The sequence below is a fragment of the Cervus elaphus genome, chromosome 5 (assembly GCF_910594005.1).
Source record: "Cervus elaphus chromosome 5, mCerEla1.1, whole genome shotgun sequence".
In the NCBI taxonomy this organism is placed as follows: Eukaryota; Metazoa; Chordata; class Mammalia; order Artiodactyla; family Cervidae; genus Cervus; species Cervus elaphus.
The window spans coordinates 105,777,099-105,799,052 of NC_057819.1; the positions used below are offsets into that span (position 1 = coordinate 105,777,099).

At 53.5% G+C, this 21,954-nt stretch overlaps 1 protein-coding gene across 1 annotated transcript; it reads right to left on the minus strand.

Moving 5' to 3' along the window:
* Positions 1-32: 32 nt before the first annotated feature.
* On the minus strand, positions 33-21,701 carry ADORA2B (adenosine A2b receptor). Its single transcript, XM_043903956.1, has 2 exons — positions 20,758-21,701; positions 33-1,431 (listed from the first exon to the last, which is right to left on the minus strand). Exons 1-2 carry the CDS (start codon positions 21,090-21,092, stop codon positions 768-770), a joined length of 999 nt encoding a protein of 332 aa, XP_043759891.1. The 5' UTR covers positions 21,093-21,701; the 3' UTR covers positions 33-767.
* Positions 21,702-21,954: the final 253 nt, after the last annotated feature.

The window sequence follows — 21,954 nt, forward strand, 5'->3', positions numbered from 1 at the left end:
GCTCTGCAGCAAGCTGGCACAACACCCAGAACTTTTGTTAAGTTTTATTTTTATTTTACCTCATACAGAAACACAATTACATAACCCGCCTTAGTAAAATTTTCACTTTGGGGTCCAGCATCATGGCCAAACTTGAATTTGGGAGAGACGTAAAAATCACTACCTAGCTCTGGAAGGGGATCGGAGCCTAGTAGTGGAGGACCTGCTTCTACAGCTTCTTCTGGGGTCGGGTGCTGTACATGGCTAAGAATGTTGTTGAGCCTGCGATGATGTTCTGCTTAAGAACTTACAAGCCTGTCATTTCCCTAAAACAGCAGTCTCTTGGTTGAAGATTCATACTTTTACTTTTCCTGGTCACCTTCCTCAGAACAAGTATTATTTTTAACATGTCCAACCTTTCCCATTGCCTCCAAGTTAAAAAAATATTTGTATTATAATAGCTCACAGTATGTCACAGTAAAATAGTTTTGATCATTTTCTACCATAAAAGAGGCAGACTCTTAAACAAAAAAAAGCAAAACATACTTTTACAATCCATTCACACCGTCAGCATCATCCACACAAAGCAGCCAGAGAACCATAAATACATTTGTCAACCTCAGGAAGTAGTAGTCACATGTTAACGAGGTACATGGAACCTCCAGGGAAGCGCCCAGAAGAGGCAACCGGCTGGCCTGTGAGGGTTGCTGTCTTTCCAGTGAGAACTGGCCAAGCGTGCCCCGTCCCTTTGTTATTGAGCCCTCTCCTGGAAGAGGCCAGAGCCTGGGTCATAGGCCCAGCTGGAGAGTGGGCTGAGACCCTGCCTGCCCCTCCCTGCTCTTGAGGATGTCCGTCCGGCAGAGGACGTACCTGGAAATGATTTTGTGAAAAGTGTAGCGGAAGTCTCGGTTCCGGTAGGCGTAGACGATGGGGTTGACGGCCGAGTTGGCGTGCGACAGGAGGATGGCTATGTTCATCGCCCACTTGGGCTTCTCCTTGGCCCAGGTTGGCTGGAAGAGTGAGGCGCAGTTGATGGCGTGGACTGGCAGCCAGCATAGGGCAAAAATGCCAACAATCATGGCCAGGGACTTGGCCGCGTGGATCTCCCGCTGGAGGACGGTCCTCGAGTGGTCCATGAGCTCTGTGCGCTGCAGCTGCCTGCAGGCCACCAGGAAGATCTTGATGTAGATGGCCAGCATGATGAGCAGCGGGGGCAGGACACAGCCGAAGAAGTTGAAGTACACCATGTAGCTCATGGGCACCACGTTTTCGAAGAGACACCTGATGAGGCAGCAGCTCACGTTCTCGGCTCTGTCCTCTGGCTCCGTGCAGTTGATGGCTCTTTCTCTGCTGTTCCACCCCAGGAACGGCGTCAGGCCGATGCCAAACGCCAGGACCCAGAGGGCAGCAATAACTCCTCTCGCTCGGGCCCCAGTGACCAGACTCTTATACCTGTTCAAAAGGACACGGTCTGTTACAGCAAACTCAGAGCACCCCACCATCTCTGCTTTCTGTGCCAGGCCTTGACCCCAACAGCCTCAGGTCCACACTCAGAGGGCACTAGGGGCTTTTGTCTGCAACACTGATGACAGTCAAATGTATAAACAGCTTTGCTCCAACAAGATTTTCATTCTTACTAACTCACCTCTGACGACAAATCACGGTCAAGGAGAGCAAGTAGCAATTTTTTTTTTTTTAATATTTATTTATTTGGCTGCGCCAGCTCTTAGTTACAGCAGTCAGGATCTTTTAGGTGTAGTATGCAAGATCTAGTTCCCTGACCAGGAATCGAACCTGGACCCATGGTTTGGGACCATGGAGTTTTAGCCACTGGACCGCCAGGGAAGTCCCAAGTGGCAAATTCTTAAAGGCTGCTTTCTGATTACCCAGATATCCACCTTGGGTCTAGATCTCCTACAAGATACAAACATAGGGGGTCAAGATACCCAATGGAACAGAACCTACAAAGACCCCTGCTCTTCAGGGACTTAGTTCTAGTAGGGGGACAGATCATAATGAGCAGCAAACATCAGTCAGTAAATTACATGGTGTGTTAGAAGGAGACGCATAATATAAAAAAGGAAAAAGCAGAGTATGGAAGGCGAGGTGTGATAAGATGCCCTTGAACAAGAACCTGAGAAGTGAGGTCTGGAGGCCCCTTGAGTCAGGCAGTACCACCTGGTGGCTCTGGGCGAGAAGACTGGTCTCCCACAAACACCCAGGAAGAACTGTGTCCCCCACCCCACCCACCTCCCACTCCGGAGCTCCCTGGGGAAATGCTGAGAACAATTCTGGGAGCATCCCTGGCTGTCTCAGCTCTCAGCAAAGTTGATAAAAGTTGGGAGAGAATGTAGCAAATATTAAATTTTTTAAAGTAACTTTTAGACCATTAACTCTTACTTAAAATCTCTAGAAATCATAATACACATTTTGGACGTTTTGCTATCAGCTAGCCTAAAACAACAGTTTATAGCAAAGACAAACTTTACTATTCATCAGTTCAGCTTAGTCGCTCAGTCATGTCCGACTCTACAACCCCATGAACCGCAGCACACCGGGCCTCCCTGTCCATCACCATCTCCCAGAGTCCACCCAAACCCATGTCCGAGTCGGTGATGCCATCCAACCATCTCATCCTCTGTTGTCCCCTTCTCCTCCTGCCCTCAATCTTTCCCAGCATCAAGGTCTTTTCAAATGAGTCAGCTCTTCACATCAGGTGGCCAAAGTATTGGAGCTTCAGCTTCAACATCAGTCCTTCCAATGAACACCCAAGACTGATCTTTAGGATGGACTGGTTGGATCTCCTTGCAGTCCAAGGGACTCTCAAGAGTCTTCTCCAACACCACAGTTCAAAAGCATCAATTCTTCAGCGCTCAGCTTTATAGTCCAACTCTCACATCCATACATGACCATGGAAAAACCATAGCCTTGACTAGACGGACCTTTGTTGGCAAAGTAATGTCTCTGCTTTTTAATATGCTGTCTAGGTTGGTCATAACTTTCCTTGCAAGGAGTAAACATCTTTTAATTTCATTGCTGCAATCACCATCTGCAGTGATTGTGGAGCCCAGAAAAATAAAGTCAGCCACTGTTTCCCCATCTATTTCCCATGAAGTGATGGGACTGGATGCCATGATCTTAGTTTTCTGAATGTTGAGCTTTAAGCCAACTTTTTCACTCTCTTTCACTTTCATCAAGAGGCTTTTTAGTTCTTCTTCACTCTCTGCCATAAGGGTGGTGTCATCTGCATATCTGAGGTTATTGATATTTCTCCCAGCAATCTTGATTCCAGCTTGTGCTTCCTCCAGCCCAGGGTTTCTCATGATGTACTCTGCATATAAGTTAAATACGCAGGGTGACAATATACAGCCTTGACGTACTCCTTTTCCTATTTGGAACCAGTCTGTTGTTCCATGTCCAGTTCTAACTGTTGCTTCCTGACCTGCATACAGGTTTCTCAAGAGGCAGGTCAGGTGGTCTGGTATTCCCATCTCTTTCAGAATTTTCCACAGTTTATTGTGATCCACACAGTCAAAGGCTTTGGCATAGTCAATAAAGCAGAAATAGATGTTTTTCCAGAACACTCTTGCAAGAGAGTTGCTATTCATAAGTGGTCCCTAGTATGTATTCGACATGATATATTGAAAAAAAGAAATAAAATCATTACTTAATCTCTGGGAAGAGAGCTGGGCAGTAACTGGGTACACGTCATCCTGGGACTTGTCTATGGAAAGTGTCCAATCTCCTTTGCTGCAGGACCGAGCCCGCACCTGTCCGTGTGGCCCGCAGAGCCTCAGGCCACCGCCCCGTGTGCTCCTGGCCTGTGGCTCCCCACAGCAGCGGCCTCCTGGCTCAGCTGCTCTCTGTCTCAAAGGTCACCTCCTTTCCGGCTCGGCTCACAGGCAGAGGGGGCCGCGCCCACTCTCCAGCCCCTGACACACACCCGTCACAGGGCTTTGTTTACATTACAGGTGTCTGCCCTTCAGCTAGAACGTCCAGCCTCTTAAGGACTCAGACCTCGTCCCTTTGCATCAGCATCCGCAGGAGCTAGCAAAGAGCCTGGCACATGGGGGGTTCTTAGTAATGAGCTCACACACACACATTCCAACTTGTTACCAGACAACTTTAGAGAGCCTGCTCCTTAGGAGTGCCTAATGTTGGGGCCTGGACAGGCAGCAGAACTGGTCCACTGGGGAGGTCTCGCCTCCCGTTGGCCACGATGCCCCATCTCTGCTCCGAGCAACAGGCAGCTCAGCTGAGGGGCCTTGATGGCAAAGGACCCATGGGCGCAGCTGCCATTCAGCTGCATCTATTTCCAACTCCCCTCTGCTTCCCTCGTCGTTTAGGAATGTAAAGCCATTCCTTATAGAAATATCTTTCCCGGCCATGACTGCACCAGGGACGTGAAGAACGCAGTCAGGCCCTTGCAGGGTAACAGGGCCGCCTCGTGCAGACACAACTCTTAGCCACAGAACCTTAGGCCCATGAGGCAGCCTCTGCAGCGGCCCTGCCCTCATGCCTCTGCTTTTCTGAAGTGCATACAGCTGAGTGCAGACCAGCCCCAGGGATGAATTAGATCAGGGCAAGCAAATTCTCTCATCAGTCACGGACTAGGGTGGCTACAGGAGGTGGTTTTAGTCAATGAGACAAAGGAAGTCTGCTAGAATACTTCCAAGAGAGATTTTACATGGTAAAAGGAGAGAGACCCATGAGGAGAGCTCCTCCCCCATGCTCATCCCTTTCTGCTCTTCTGGGAGGCCATGAAGTCCAGAGCTGCGGCAGCCATTCTGTGACCATGAGGCAGAAGCCTGAAAAACAAGGCTAATGGCAAAGCAGAAGTAAGGAGTCCAGGTTCTCAATGGTGTCTTTCAAGCCCTACACCAACACTAGAACTGCCATGGTTCCATATTCTAGCTCAAGAGAGAATTGATGGTCTTGACTGCTTAAAAAGTCACGGTTACCTGCAGCTAAAAGCATGCTTATAGATCCAACCAGTCCATCCTAAAGGAGATCAGTCCTGGGTGTTCATTGAAAGGACTGATGTTGAAGCTGAAGCTCCAATACTTTGGCCACCTGATGCGAAGAGCTGACTCATTTGAAAAGACCCTGATGCTGGGAAAGATTGAGGGCAGGAGGAGAAGGGGACGACAGAGGATGAGATGGTTGGATGGCATCACCGACTCGATGGACACGGGTTTGGGTAAACCCCGGAAGTTGGTGATAGACAGGGAAGCCTGGCATGCTGCGGTTCATGGGGTCGCAAAGAGTCAGACACGACTGAGCAACTGAACTGAACTGATATAAACTGGAAGGGATTTTTATCTTGTCTAGTCCAACTTCTCTATTTTACAAGTGAGGAAATAGAGATACAAAGTTTTTAGTTAATAAAGGCAATATAAGAATAAGAATATAAGAACCAAAGACCAAGGCTAAGTTCAGACTTGAGATCCCTGTTCCTTGCACCACATTATGCTGCTTTTTTAACTTCACTTGTGTCTGAGCAACATTAGAGTCCTCTGTACACAAAAGGGTCCCGGGGGTGGGGGTGGGGGGGGTTTCCTGCCAGAGTTCAAAACAATTGGAATGCAACCACATCTGAACTTCTCACAAATGCTGGATCCTGCCTGTGAAAAATAACTTTCATGCTCAGTTGTCTTAAACGAGAAAAAGCAGCTAATTTCATCTGGGGACCCCATCACAGCCTTTCTCCTCTAGTGGTTCATTATTTTATTCAGAGTTCCCCCTTTGAGCCATGCACTCTGCTGGCACAGCGAACAGAATCACAGCCCTCGTGGGTGACAGAGCTAATGGAACAGACAGAAAATAAACAGGTAAACACACAAATGGACAAGTCGGAAGGAGTCTGGCCAAATCAAAATGAACAGGGTACAGATAAGAGAAAGCCAGGAAGAGCTCAGACACAGGGCCTCTTAGACAGTGGCAGAGAAGGAGAGAATGGTCTAGAAACTGGAGAGAGTGGCTTTCTAAGCAGAGGGAACAGTGACTACAGACATGGAATTAAAAGATGCTTGCTCCTTGGAAGAAAAGCTATGACAAACTAGACAGTGTGTTAAAAAGCAGAGATCACTCTGCCCACAAATGCCTGTACAGTCAAAGCTATGGTTTTTCCAGTAGTCATGTATGGATGTGAGAGTTGGACCATAAAGCAGGCTGAGCACCTAAGAATTGATGCTTTGAACTGTGGTGTTGGAGAAGACTCTTGAGAATCCCTTGGACAGCAAGGAGATCAAACTTGTCAATCCTAAAGGAAATCAATCCTGAATATTCATTGGAAGGACTGATGCTGAAGCTGAAGCTCCAATACTTTGTCCACCTGATGCGAAGAGCTGACTCACTGGAAAAGGCCCTGATGCTGGGAAAGACTGAAAGTAGGAGGAGAAGGGGATAACAGAGGATGAGATGGTTGGATAGCATCACCGACTCGATGGACATGAGTTTGAGCAAGCTTAGGGAGATAGTGAAGGACAGGGGAGCCTGTGTTGCTGCAGTCCATGAGGTCACAGAGTTGGACACGACTGAGCTACTCAACAACAAGAAGCAGAGAGAACAGAATGTGCAAGGCTTCCAGACAGGATGGGATTTCATTCTTCCAGAGAAGCAGGAGGGCATGTGAATGAACCTCAAGCAAGGCGGGGTGTCCCCAGGCCATGGGGAGGGGCAAAGTGTGACACTCAGCTGCCCCAGAGCAGTGAGGAGCCAGGGGGTGGAGGGCTGCGCTGGTATAGAGATCCCTGCAGAGATGGAGTTTAGAGGAGCAAGAAGACAGGCAGTTAGGAAATTTTCAGTGGTTGACTTGAGAGAAGATGCTGGTGTCGAGCAGGGTGACAGCAAGGACTGTACACACAGACACCCCCGCTGGAGCAGCCTCTGAATCACAGCCAGACACCCTGTCCTGGAGACACGTCCCTGCAGACCGCCCCCCACCAGCTGCACAGAGCACATCAGAAACACAGCCTCCCCCCCCTGAGCAGGGCACCACCTGCAGGCCCGTGTGTCCTGCTCAGCCCAGGCCCAAGGTCATCACCACCACTTCCAGCTCAGAGAGGTGGACACCGAGGCTCAGATGGAGCAAAGGATTGGCCTGCAGCTCTGAAGCCACAGTGAGGATACAAAGCCACTCACCCAATCTGATTTCACTTGTGTCCAAGGCAGGTATTGTCCTGCTCAGGACCCTGTGGTTCTTCCCACGATCCCAGCTCCTGCCCGCACCCCACCTGCCTGCTCACCCAGCCATGGGCCCAGTGTGGGTGCAGCCAGCCCGGCTCAGCCGCCCTCTGCTCTTGCCAAAGCTGCTGCTGGTGCCAGGGATTCCCCGCCCCCGACTCCGCAGGCAGCCACGTGGGAACTGGCAGAGGCCCCTGCTGCCCTCTCGGTAGGCAGTCCTTAAATGGTGGCAGAAAGACTTTCTTCTGCTAGTGACACGACTAGACCCCCAGGTGGGTGGCTGGGGGAATTCAAGACACAGGCACGACTGGGGCCAGAGCTGCAGCCCCACGACGGCAGGACAGTGAGTGTGCCGGCGGCACTGCCTGGACCCGGGCGCAGGCAGGGGACGGCCACGGATTCTGGAGAGCAGGCAGGGGTTGATGCCCTGGGCGAAGGCTGCAGGGACGACCCCTGGGGGCCCTGGCATCTCATGGGGGCTCCGCTGATCTCCGCCCACATCCCTTCCCATCTCCCACTTCCAGCTGGACCTCTGTCCTCTCCAGAGTGCCCGGCTTCCACCCTGCCCACCCCTCACTCCTCCCTGTGCACCTCTGGTCTCAGAACATCCTCATGTGTCCCCAAACCAGTCCTGAAAGGAAGGCAACATGTCCTTTCCTACATCTGCCTCGAGTGCAGGGCAAGTAAGTGGAACGTGATGGACGGAGGAGATGTAGGTGCCTTCCCTATTCTGAACAAGCAGGACCGGCTCCAGCCCCCCAGTGTCCTGGGGGGCGTCCGGCTCTGGGAAGTGGCTAAGCCCTTGTTGTGCTGGACACCCTCCCCAGCCCCCCTGGCCCTAGCACCATGGAGGAGTCAGATCAAGACACAGTCACATGGCCGGAGTCAACAGAAGGGAGCGAGCAGTGTGGACACCAGGTTAGTCATGAAAGAGGGCTCGCCGGGCATGGCTGAACCAGCACTGGCCTATTTCTGGGGCAGGGCCCCTCCTCCCCTGCAGCCACCTCAGACCAGCCACTGTCTCAGAATTCCCAGCGCTCAGGGAGCTCTGAGATCAGCGGATCCCCAAGGGCAGCTGTCCCTGGCAGTGACACTGAGTCCAGACAGGGAGAGTCTGAGCTCTGCTCTCAGAAAAATGGGGCCCTTGGTGGCAGCGGAACCTGCCCCGCTGTTGCCTGGCCTTTGATCCCAGACATCATGTGCACGAAGCACTTTCTGCATGCAGGTCACTAAGTAAATACACACAGAGTTCTGTCCTGCTTCTTAAAATTGCTGTTTGCTCAGCATCTTTTTTTACGTTCAGTCTCGCTCACAAGTTTCATTCCTCTGTAACAGAAATACTTCTGCTCTAAAGCAATGTATAATCCTTAGAAAATTCTCATTCTCTAAAACCTCACATGAATAGCAATAGGACTTGCGTGACAAGGGGCGAGGACAGACCTCTCAAAACCTACCAAGCGAGCGCTGTAACTAGAGCACTAACAAAGTAACTCGCACCACCCAGCGGGTAGGTCTCAGGGGCAGAGCTGCCGCGGTGAATATTAACAATGTACCAGGAAGTCTAATGGAAATCCTGGCAAAACTTAGATGAGAGCAAGGCTGACGGGTGCCAAGACGACGCAGCTGGAAGAGGAGATGCAAGTGAGTGGGACCATGACTGCGCTGGCTGCCAGCGGGGTGGGGGTGTGGGGTGGTCAGCAGGCAGGGAGGCCCAGACGCGGGTCCTGCTTTCCTCTCCTTGGCCCCTCTGGGCCGCACAGCAGTCACACTGAAGGGTCTTTCCTCTCCTGCTGAAGCCAGTGATGCTACCACCACCAAGACAACACCTGCATCACCCCAATATCTTTCTGTTCACCCAGCACACGTGCTCCCATTCACAAGACAGGAACCCCCCGCCCGGGGAAGGGCAGCTGTCACATTAATTGTCAAACACGTTGGTCACCATGCACATAACCAGTTAGACACTAAGAGGCATGTAGATCCTGGTGACAGTAACCTGCTAAGCGGTCATTGGAGTGTCCACCAGGCTTCTCCACTATAACTGCTCCTCTGTTTATGATGACTTGTATCTTCTGGTGCATGTACTTTGAGATTTTGTAAATATATCTGAACTTCCCTGGTGGCTCAGATGGTAGACAATCCACCTGCAATTCAGGAGACCTGGGTTTGATCCCTGGGTTGGGAAGGTCCCCTGGAGAAGAGAATGGCAACCTATTCCAGTATTCTTGCCTGGGGAATCTTATGGACAGAGGAACCTGGAGAGCTGAGTCCACGAGGTGAGTATCTTGGCCCTCCTTTAAGTTCTATCAGTGAGTTTTATCACCTATTGACTATTCTTGCCTGAACCGGTTACTACGCTGACCGCTGCCAAATGATGACCTGCTTATTAACTCCATCATCCTGCTCATTAGTGAGACAGCGAGAGTTCTTCCAAGTGGTTATCTAACAAAACAAAACAAAGTTCTCCTCGCTATGCTCATCACAAGGGCCAGGAGAAACGACGCTCCAGCAGCCAGATCTTGGCTCCTAGATACCATTCTCCACTGAAAAGAGACAGGGCTCCTTGGAGAAACAGCCAATTCTGAAGCTGGAACACACAACGGAGCCTGAAAAACCTTTCTCTGCCAGAACATCAGACGTGCTCAAAAAATGGGGACGCTCAGGCGGAAGTCAGCTTGAACGGGCTCCCGTCCTCCAAACCTGGGCAGGAATGGACGGTAACACAATACATGAAAATAACATTCCCTAAGTCCACTGTGTGTAAAAAAGTAATTTAAGGAAGAGCAAAGAAAAGGCAACCTCTTCCCTATAGAAGAAAGCCAACTGATACCGTAAAACAACTGAGAAAAAATAAAATTACCATCTGACAGGGGACTTCCCTGGTGGTCCAGTGGCTAGGGCTCCATGCTCCCAATGCAGGGGGCCCGGGGTTCGATCCCTGGTCAGGGAAGTAGATCCCACATGCTGCAACTAAGACCCAACACAGTCAAATAAATAAAAACAAATATTATTAAAAAAAAAAATTACCACCTGACAGGGTGATAACTGATCCAGGAAGAATCATCGGTGGGAAAAGCACACCTTCACCATGATGAACCCTGGCGGCCACAGTTGTAACTAAGGGAGCTTTAACATGACCGCAGTGGACAGATGGACCCCGAGTGCCTTCCTGTGTGACAGGTGGAAATGGACACAACAACAAGCAGGCAGTGTTCCCACCAAAAGCTGAATCTAATCAATAAGGCAACAACCAAACCCAAAACAATGTGTTGAAAGAGAAGGAAAAAAGGCTGAGGAACTCTTCTGATGAAAGAAAATCAGGACTTCCCTGGTGGTCCAGAGGCTAAGAGTCTGAGCTCCCACTGCAGGGGGCCTGTGTTTGATCCCTAGCAGGGAAACTAGATCCCACATGCCACAACTAAGACCCAGTACAGGCAAATAAATAAATGTTTACAAACAAATAAACAAAGCGAAAAGAACATATCAGATGCACACGTGACCTTTTACTGGAAAGCTGGATTTTTTTTTAACTGTAAAGAACATGATCAGGGCAATTGGGAAATCTGACTATAGACTATATTATGTCAATCTTACAGCTCCAGAGTGTAATTGTGCATGTGGGTGTGGGTGGGTGTAAGACAGAGGAAGCAAAAGTAGTAAAATGTAAGCAATTAGGGATTTGTATTAGTTTTGCAATTCAGAAATTGTGACAAAAACACACTAGTTCAGAATGACTCATTCTTTCTGAAACCACAGACCAGATGAGTCAAACGGATACAAATATGTGTATACACACACACACACAGACAGATAAGGTATAGAGACATATATACACATCCATTAATAGCAGGGACTTCTTAAAAATTTCAGAATGGGTACAGTATATGTGTGCTTGTGTATGTATGTACACACACACACATACATTCATCGTGTAATTTTTAAAAAGTCCCTGCTATTAAAAAAACTACATTTCTAATGATTTTAAAAAATGTCAAACTTAAGAGCTAAGTCTCCCCTTGGAAACACAGCCTTGTTTTTCTCCTTCCTCTCCTTGTGGGTCACCCCAGGACTCCCGCTCTACCCTGCTTTATCTTGAAGACACCTTCCATGGATTCATTGTGTCTTGGCCACAAGCTGGTCCACGCCTATCAGGGCAGGTCCCCCAGCACACGTGTGTGCACACAGGCTAGTCACTGGGCCGCCTCCTGGGAAGCTGAGGGGGCAGCATGAGCTCTGCGTTAACAGACGAATCATCTAGAAAATGCCCCACATGCACAGAAGCTATGAGGGCACCTCGCAGAGAGTGCTGTTAGAATCAGGAAGAGCCCGCAAGTACAGAATGTGCCAGGCAGGGGAACGGCAGGTGCAAAGGCCTGGCCTCAGCCAGGGAACTGAGGGGGTTTCTGAGAAGCAGAGCAGACACATAAAGGGGGTGGGGAGGGGGAGGCTGGGGAGAGACCAGAACTGGTGGGAGGCTGGCCTCAGCCCCAGACGCCACAGGGAGCATCAGGTCAAGGAAGGAGGGGCAGCATGGGTGCAGAGCTGGTGTTGGGAACAGGGCGGAAGCAGAGGAGCCACCAAAGAGACCTGGCTGGGGGTGGGGGGAGGTGCAGCCTACAGCACCTGGTCTGTGATGCCTTTCAATAGAGATTTGTTGTTGTTCAGTTATTCAGTCGTGTCCAACTCTTTGCAACCCCATGGACTGCAGCATGCCAGGCTTTCCTGTTCTTCACTATCTCCTAGTGTTTGCTCAAACTCATGTCCATTGAGTCCGTGATGCCATCCATCTCATCCTCTGTCACTCCCTTCTCCTCCTGCCCTCAATCTTGCCCAGCATCAGGGTCTTTTCCAATGAGTCAGCTTTTTGCATCAGTTGACCAAAGTATTGGAGCTTCAGTATCACTCCTTCCAATGAATATTCAGGGTTGATTTCCTTTAGGATTGACTGCTTTGATCTCCTTGCTGTCCAACGGACTCTCAAGAGTCTTCTCCGGCACCAAAATTCAATATTTACAGTCTCCATATTAAAAAAAAAACAGAGAGAGTGAGTCCATGGCCATCTGTCCCTGACCAGCCATGTCTCTGGCCCTACTCACTGACTGTCACCCCAGGGCCCACCTTGGCCTCGGGGTCCTCTCCTGTCCAGAAGTCCAGTCGGCCTGGCAGCCCCTCTGCTCTGGACTCTGCTGACCTCTCAGCTGCCTCTGGCATCAGCCTTCCTCCAGGTGGAGAAGTCCAGACGCTGCCCGCCTCGAGGATCCCTAGACTCTGCCTCCATCTCCATGACCTCTGTGCCAGTCACACTCCTTCCTTCTCACCCAGACAGCGAGCTGCCCTCCAGTCCAAGCCCCTGCCGTCTGCCGGAGTGGCTGTTCTGTAATGCAACCCGACCTCAGCAAACTCCTGATTAAAAGCCCCTCCTGGCCTACTAGGTCCCACCTAATTGTCACCTCTGAGAAAACCATGTTTAAGGGCAGCAGAGACGCACAAAAGGAAGTAAATTCAAAACCCTTCTAAAAACCTAAGTGGAAGGAGACGCCCAGCAAGCCAGAGAATCTGGTGAGTTTCCAGAAGCCAGAGGGCAGATGGGATTGTCGGGAGGGGCACGGAGCCCTGAATCAGAAACAGGGTGGCCAGGACAAGAGGCTCCAACCTCTCGGACAGCAGGCTCCAGACAGGATTTAGAGACAGAGCGGAGGTCAAGGCAAAGGCTGACTGCTGGCCAGCTTGGGGCAGCCTCACCCCACCCCCAGTGCGCTGCGCATGTATCCCTCGACACCCCACCCTCCCCCCAAGCTGAAGCTCCAGACCCAGCGACAGAGGATAGGGTTGGGAGGTGGGGAGAGTTTTGATTACATATATAGTCTGTGCCACAGCAAGAATCTCAATCATGTGAATCCAAAACTGGCCTTTCAAAGTCAAGTCCAAAACCTTAACCTTAAATCAAAAGGAAAAATATGAATGCTAAAAGTAAAAAAAGAAGAAGCAGAAGAAGAACTGGGGTGGGGGAAGTCAAGGAACTCGTCCAGGGGAGAATGAAGAGGTAAGCTTTGGAACCTTATGTGTAAGAGGACATCTAAGAGATAAAATCAGTCAAGGAAGGAAAGTCTCCATCTATCAAGAACCCCAGAAGGAAAAACAGGGAATGGACATAAGGAAATAATCTAGAAAACTTCTCTTTTAAGATTTCAGAGCTGACAGAAAACCTCAGTCTTCAGACTGGAAAGATGTCATCCTCAGATGAAGGAGAAGAGCTGAAAGTGAGTATTTAGAGCCAACCTCATGGGCTTCCCTGGTGGTTCAGACCATAAAGAATCTACTGCAATGTGGGAGACCCACATTGGATCCCCGGGTCGGGAAGATCCCCTGGAGAAGGAAATGGCAATCCACTCCAGTAGCCAGCCTGGAGAATTCCATGGACAAAGGAACTAACACTTTCACTTCATGCAATTTCAGGACACCCAGCAAAGCAAAGGATCCCAAAGGCTTCCAAGGAAACAAGAATTACAAAGAAGAACCACACCCACACCCACGTCAGATTTCTTGAGCCACCCTGGGTGTCAAAGCAATGCCTTCCAGCCTCTGAGCACACCCAGTTCAACCGCCAACCACATGTGAGAAAGAAACCATGTTTTTGGCATGGAAGAACCCAGGTTCTAAAATACAGACACACACATGTGGGATCCCAGAGGAAAGCAAACATGGCGGCGGCAAGAAATGGCAGAACCACCTGGAGAGCATGACAGGGAGAACCACCGCGACACCCACGTGGTACCAGCACCCTCCACCATAAGGACGTGCAGGAGCCAGGCTGTCTTTTAACTTCCAAATGGGAAGATCATGGTTCAAACACGGGCAGACTAAAATCTGACATCATTCTGAGCAGTGGGAGGCACCCACAAACAGAACCTGAGTGACCGCCTTTAGAACCGTCTCAAACAGCAACCCACTCCAGTATTCTTGCCTAGGAAATCCCATGGACAGAGGGGCGGCTACAGTCCATGGGGTTGCAGAGTCAGACGCGACTTAGCAACTGAGCATGCACCTGGAGAAGATGGGTTAGTGACGGGTGCATTTCTGCTCCAGTCGAACGCTCTGCTCAGGGTGAGTGACAAACACATGAGCAGAACATTATATTATATATGCCGGATATCTGTTTCCACCTTTCAGAACTTCTCCACAAAGTGCAGGGAACTTTACCATAGGTACAGAATAAAACGCAGAAGATACGAACATTGACAGTGTAAAAATAATAGTACAGTATAAACGTATTCAATACGTAATTTCTGTAGGAAAAAACTAAGAAGCAGTGGAGGTGTTTGACAGGCAAAGTGGGAAACCAGAGGTCAGACTGGGTGACTTACTTCCCACAATTTACCCTTTTACACAATTTCGATCTCTTTACTACAGCAGGGATCACCTTTTGAAAATGAAACCTCTTATCAAGTAGGCGAAACCACATACCTGCTCAAAGTGAGGTAGAGATGGGGTGGCAGCAAGGGCAGAGAGGGGGGGAGGAACACTTTTCCTTCTTTTTCTTGACAGCTAACACATACTGCCTACAAGTGATGGCATTAGAAACAGAAGGCTGAAATATGATCCACAGGAAAAAATCAAAAAAATCAAAATGTAACAGAAATTGAAGGGAACCGGGCAGGGAAGAGGGCTTGGGTTGCATGGGAGAGAGTCAACAGGTTCTGTTAAAGGTGGCAGTACAAACCCAGCGGTCACCGCAGAGGGGGTATCCGTGTGGGAGGGCCACCCAGGCAGAGTGGCTGGTGTGGGCTTGTCTTTTGAACCCACTGTGCTTCTGAACGCTGACTTCTTCACACTGGTTGATTTCTAACGCAGAACAAACAGAACCAAGTCCTTCATGGACTTATGGTGCCTTGAGGACAAAATCCAGGCTTCTAGGCAAGCTCGGGGCTCCCCTGGACCTGCTGAGCTGGGACCCCCACCCTGAAGCCCAGCAGCCCCGCTGCTCTGGCATAGGCCCCACCACAACTCAAAACGCTCCATCCTCCTGTCTGTCCCCCACAGGAAACTCCAGCCTCTGCCCTCCAGAAACAGCACTGCTCCCCTTGTCAGCCTGGTGAGTTGGAAGGCCACACTCAGTCTGTTCCCAACTTTAACTATTTCAAAGAAGGGACATTTGCTTCTTGCTGTTCAGTTCCTGCTGCCCAGGGCAGTGTCTCCAGCCTGCCAGCCTCTGAGGTCAAGAGCACAACCTCTTAATGGGTTTCGGGGGGGGGGGGGGGGGGGCAGGGGGACAGGGAGAAACACGGGGAAGTCCAGTTCCTGAGGGTAATGAATCTGAAGCATCAGGAAAGGCTGGGCCTCGCTTCCTGTCTTTGAGGAAGGGGAAGGTGATGGAGATGCCCCTGTGGGTCCCGGCAGCTGAGTGCTTGAAGGCTGGCCAAGGCACAGCCAGCTCCCCCTCCCTCGGCCACAGGGTCCTCTCTGTCTTGGTGACCTCGTCCACTCCTAGAAGGGACCGCTCTGCGAGGGGAGTCCTCTGACAGCCCGCCCATACCCTCTCCCTCCGGGGACGCAGTTTCACCCCATCCTGGCCATGTTCCCTGGACTGATGGAGCCCTGGTCGCCCCCTGTGGAGGAGGGGCTGACGGGACGGCCCCCAGACGGCTGCTGTGAGGACTCCCCCAGAGGAGGCACACGGGGGGCTCAGCACTCGGAAAAGGTTAAAAGAGCAGCTGCCGCTCACAACCATGTTCCTGTTCGATGTCTGGACCACACCTGTCCCCCGTGTCTGTCCCTGTCCCTCTGCTGTGACCACGGCCGGCAGGTGAGCCAGGGCGAGGGCGACACAGGGCCCCGCAAGCAGCTGTGGTCACAGCTCAGGAGAATGCAGTTAACTTCACCCCTTTACACACGCTCGTCCTCCACATTATCAAAGGTGACCTGCGCTTTCCAGAGTCCAGTGCAAACACTGCCGAAACCCTGCAGCCGAGCGCACTGTCCTTCCTCTGCTGAGGGGCTGCCGGTCACCATGGTTCAGGGCAGCCGAAGGTGGGGGGCAGCCCCCCTCTCCTCCCCACCCCTGATTCTCAGGGCTCCTCTCACCTTGCAGCCCCAGGGGCTCCTACACAACTGTCCAACTGCTTGCACTCTACCTGCAGCGAGGGGACAGGACCCCAAGCGCCCTCCAGATTGGAGATGGCTGGAGGGGAGCAGGAGGAGGTGGGGTGGGGTCCCCCAGGAGCCAGTCGAGAGCTGCTGAGGGATATGGGCAACGAGGCACAGGAGGGACCCTCAGATTCCACCGAGAAGGGGCAGGCCCAGGAGGGGTGATGTGACAGGAATGACTTGGTGGCACCGTGATGACATGGGACGCGGAGGCTGAGAGCCTGGTGGCGGATCGTGGTGGAGAAGCTTCCTGGGGAGGAAACATGGGTGGGGTGAGCAGTGAGGGACTCAGGGTCTCACACTTTTGCATAGTGACGCGGGTTTCCTGGGGCCACGTAACAAAGTGCCACAAACTTATGTGGTGGCCGAGAACATTTACTCCCTATGGTACTGGAGGCCAGAGCCTGGAATCATGGTGTGGGCAGGGCTGCACTCAGAGCTCAGAGGCTTCGGGGAGGCCGGGTTCTGGAGGCCCAGCACCACTCCAGTCTCTGCCTCCATCCCCACATGGCCCCGCTTCTCCCTGCTTGTCTGTTTCATGGGGATGGGACTGCACTCAGGAGCCAGGTCATCCTGGATAAGCTCCTCCCTGAAGACCCACATGAGCTGGTGTTCACGCTTTCCCATCTAAGGCTCTGGGGATTAGGATGTGAACATCCTTCTGGAAGCCCACATTCAACCCATCGCAGTGGGAATGATCTGGGAAAGAAAGATGGCCCTGCTGTGGAAGAAGGACGGACCCAAGGCTGGGGTCCCTGGGCACCCAGAACTGAAACCTTCCTTCCCAGCTGTATTTCAAAACATCACAGGGACTTCCCTGGTGGTCCAGGGGCTAAGACTCCATGCTCCCAACGAAGGGGGCCCAGATTCAATCTGTGGTCAGGGAACTAGATCCCACATGCCCCAACTAAGAGTTCGCATGCCACAACTAAGGATCCCGTGTGCTGCAACTAAGACCTGGCACAAATAAATAATATAGACAAAAATAAATGCTAAAAGATAAGAAAAAAATCACAACATTACAATTTTATTATATGGGAACTGTAGCTCAATAAAGAAGGCTGAATGCTGAAGAACTGATGCTTTTTAACTGTGCTGGAGAAGACTCTTCAGAGTCCCTTGGGCAGCAAGGAGATCAAACCAGTCAATCGTAAAGCAAATCAGTCCTGAATATTTATTGGAAGGACTGAGGCTGAAGCTCTAATACTTTGACCACCTGATGCAAAGAACTGACTCTTTTGTAAAGACCCTGATGCTGGGAAAGATTGAAGGCAGGAAGAGAAGGGGCGACAGAGGATAAGATTCATGAATGGCATCATCGACTCAATGGACAGAAGTTTGAGCAAACCCTGGGAGAGAGTGAAGGACAGAGAAGCGTGGTGTGCTGCAGTTCATGGGGGTCACAGAGTCGGACACGACTCAGTGACTAAACAAGAACAAAACTCAATTTTAAAAAAAGGAAAAAAATGTAAACAAAACAAAAAGCCACTCAGAATGCCCTGCCGAAAACTTACAGTTCAGTCACTTAAAAGGAGCTCCGAGGGTGTCACCTTTCCACCAGAGATGTAGTCTTGCTAAGACTCCCCAACACCTCCCTCCCAGACTGGACATGTGAGGCTCCCAGAAAAGAGATGCTGCCGTGTGGCAAAGGGGGCAGGAGGGTCCAGGGACAGAGAGACAGACCCTTCCATCCTGCTAACCGATCCAGCCAACCCAGTGCTCCTGGCAACACCCTCCTTCAGCAGCTCAGCAGCGCAGCTTGGGGAAACAGCGTCCAGAAGCAGGGAGGCAGGCCCCCAGGCAGGCAGAGGGGACCACTCAGTCCCCCAGCGGCTTGGGGTGTGGCTTGCGGGAACCAGATTAGGGAGGAGGAAGTGCTCCAGCCAGAAATGGCCTCAGGATGAAGTGAGAGCCAACAGCTGCGGGCAGACACACCCACCCCGCACCCCCTCCCTGCTGCCCCCTGGGCACCACTGAGCCTGGACCCTGAGCCAGGCATCAGGAACCACGCAGACTTGAGTTAGGACAGTCTCCTGTGTGTGGGCGCCCCTCACTCTGAGGCCGCCTCATCTTTGTGTCCAGCATCTCCTTGGCTCCCCTTTCCTGCAACCCTCCCTGGTCAGTATCTGCCTTGACAACCCAACCGGGCGGCTATGGGATTGTGGGCTCTGTACTCTTGAGCTGTACCCACCATGGCCACGCGGGCCTCGCTCAGAGCCTTGGGGCATCAGTGACCTGGCACTGAGGGTGAGTCCAAACACTATTCTTGCCCAGGTAAGACACGGGCCTGAGCTCCTGGCCCTCACCTGGCTCCTGCCGCCTCTACAGGAGACACCTCCCATGCCGGCTCACCTCCAACCTCACTCCCATGACCCGTGACCCTAGGGAGGGCCTCAGAGCTGCGAGGGAGCTGGGCTAGTGAACAAGGGAACGCTCCCAGTCTCCATGATTCCCCGAATTTCTCAAATTTTGGTGGGTCCAGAAGTCCCCAGTGAATTCTGATATGGAATCATGGGATGATACACCCCACCCCATGGATTCTGAGTCAGGAGAGCCCAGTGGGGCCCTGTAATTTGCATTTTAGCTCAAGAGGCCAGGAAGTGCTGAAACAGGAGCCAGGAGAACCTCTCCGGCCTGTGAGAGTGGGCTTAGCGCCGCGTGGGGGAAGAGGGGGCGGGAGGGAAGGGTGGAGGGAACAGATGCACCCCTTGCTGGGACGGGTCACACATACCTCGTACAGGCCAGCCAGGAGGGCAGGGGTGGGACAGGGTGGGACGGGCTGTTCTGCCCTCCCCACACCAGCCTCCCACCCTCAGCAGATGCAAAGGAGAAGTCAGGGGCTGTGATTCACAGTTCTTTCCCCTTAACACACCCACACCCATTCTTTCAAGCCGCCCAGGAGAGACCAGGACAAGAACTGACAGATTCAAACTCTCATGGAACTTCCTGCTGCACAGGGGTGAGGGACGCTTTCTGAAGCTTGAGCAGAGGTCTCTCTGGACCTCCGTCAGGGCCAAGCCCAAGAGGCTTCCGGCAGATGAGGCTGGTGCCTATGGCTGCCTGCTGGGTGCACAAAGTCCAGAAGGCCACCAAGTAACCAACATGAGGATCAGGAGGTGGGAAAGGACCTCTACGACGACGAGAGTGTGGTGTGCGCCCCGGACCTCAGAAATTCCTGGGTTCTGTCACACCTGAGGAAGGGGCGTCCTGGTCGCAGGCCAAGGGGCAGCACGTGGAAAGGCCTGGACACACAGGCGGCTCACAGCCCACCAAGCAAGAGGTTCCTGCTCCTGCTGCGACCCAGGTGCAGGACACAGGGACCAGGCTTGACACGCAAGCCTGCTGGGAGAGTGTTTGTTATTCCCCGTCAATTCCCCTGAAACAGGTTTCCCTCATAACCACCGACTCACTGCAGGCAGAATCCGCTTTCTGTCCCGGTTGAGAACAGGACGCAGCAGGCAGGCAAGGCAGGCACGCCTGGAAATGCGGGGCCCAGCGCTGAGCCGGTCCTGCTCCCTCACTTGCTCCAGAGCTGCCATCCTGAGCCCCCTCCCTCCCGGACAGGAGGCAGGTACCCACCTCTGGAATTACTGCTGGGATTAAAGGATAGAGTTTAAAGTACCTCATAGGCTTGGCAGACAGCGATTAACTCCTTCCTGTCCCACCTACCCCGTGACTCAGTTTCCCTGTCTCAGTTCTTAGTCCAAAGAGATCCCAAGCTCACCCAACTCAGAAACACCAAACGGCCTCCAGGCACCAGAGGCAGAGAAAGAAAGTGCTTTCAATTAAACCCTGAGTGACACCTGGGCTCTCAAGCTCACAGCTGCACCTGGGGCTGCACTCCCCTTGCCGCTGCGCTCCATCCCCGAATCCTGCATCATCGGAGTGTGGGACCAAGAGCAACCCTCAAGTCCTCCGGTGTTTGGAAACGCTGGTGGCACCTTCTCAGTGACTGGGACAGGGCAGCCGAGGATAAACAAGGTTACACAAAGCACGAGGCTCTCAAGCTGTCGGTCTTAGCGAGCCGGGAAGTCCTCTAATTCTTTCAAGTATAAGGGGGTGATTAGAGCCCGCGCGCAGCACGCAGGGCTCCCCAAAGTTAACTGGCACCTCCCCGGGGTCGGTGCAGCCCGAAGCCTGGCCGTGAGCCCCGTCGTTCTGCCCCGCGCGTCCCAGCGTCCACGGTTGTCCTGGAGCCTCCAGGGCCCCACCAAGCCCAGGGAATGCGGGCGCCCACCTGTGCGCCGGGAGCCTTCCCGGAGCTGCCCCGCCAGGCTGCGCCCCCGGGGCCCAGGGCGGTCCCTACTCGGACTCCGGAAAGGAGACGCGCGCCCGAGGCGTCCAGAGGGTCGGGCGCGGCGCACGTGGGTCGGGAGGCTGAGGGCCGGAACTCGCGTGCCTCGCTCCCGCCGCTGGAAGGGTCTGGGTTCCCCGGGGCAGGGGCCTCACCTGAGCGGGACGCGCACGGCCAAGTATCTGTCGACGGCCACGGCCAGGAGGCTGAAGATGGAGCTCTGCGTGAGCACAAGCACGAAGCAGGCGAGGAAGAGGCAGCTGTGGAAGTCGGTGCAGAAGCCCAGGCTGATGGTGATGGCGAAGGGGATGGCGAAGAGCCCCACGGCCACGTCGGCCGCGGCCAGCGACACCAAAAAGTAGTTGGTGGGCGTCTGCAGTGCGCTCGAGGTGCCTACTGCCGCGCACACCAGCACGTTGCCGGCCACCGACAGAGCGGCCAGCGCCAGCTCCAGCGCCACGTACACCGCGTCCTGCGCCTCCAGCGGCATCGCCGCCCGGCCCGCCTCGGGCTCGCCCCACCGGGCTTCCCGGAGCGCCCGGCCCACGCTTGCCCCTCCGCGTCTGAGCCCGGGGCTCGAGCTCTGCCGGCCGGCGGGCGGGGCGAGGGCGGCGCGGGGCGGGGGCGGCGCAGCTCAGCTGCCGAGCCCGCCCGGGTCCGTCCCTCCGCCCCCTCCGCGCGCCGCTGGGTCCGGTAGAGCCGCGCTTCCCGCGCTCCCTGCGCCCTAACCCGCGGGGCAGTCGGAGCGCTCGCACCGTCCGGCCACCGGGCGCGGGGGATTAGGGATCCGACTGGCCGCTCTCTCCTCCCCGCCTGTCCCTCGGGCGAGCTCCTCATCCCGCATCTCTGTCTAGGCGGCTGCCCTCGGCCTCCGAACGCTGACCTGCCGCCCCCAGCCCCACCCCGCGTCTTCACGGCCTCGCGCTCCCAACGCTTCCTCGGCCCCCTGGTCACCCCGGTTGAACTCAGTCCCCAAGTTGAACCCCAGATTCTTGCCCTGCGCCCCCTGCCGCCTATCGGACTCCCCAGGAGAACCCGGCCCAAGCCCAGCAGGTCCAAGACCAAGTCCATCCTCAGCCCTGCCCAGGCCCCTCCCCCCGCCCGCCCGCCCCCCCCCCCCCCCCCCCCCCGGGGACTCAGTGACTGACCTCACCCCACCCTCCCGCCCCCAGTTCGCCCGCCCCGGGAGGTGTGGGACACCCTCCCCGGGAGGACACCGTCTCCGAGCCCACATCCGTCTGCGGTGCTGCCCATCCCGCTTCCAGGGCTTCTCTGCACCCAGTCCCTCTGGGTCGTTCCTCACTGCCTGCTCTCACCATCCCCCAGCCCCCATCACTGCCCTGGGTCCCCGC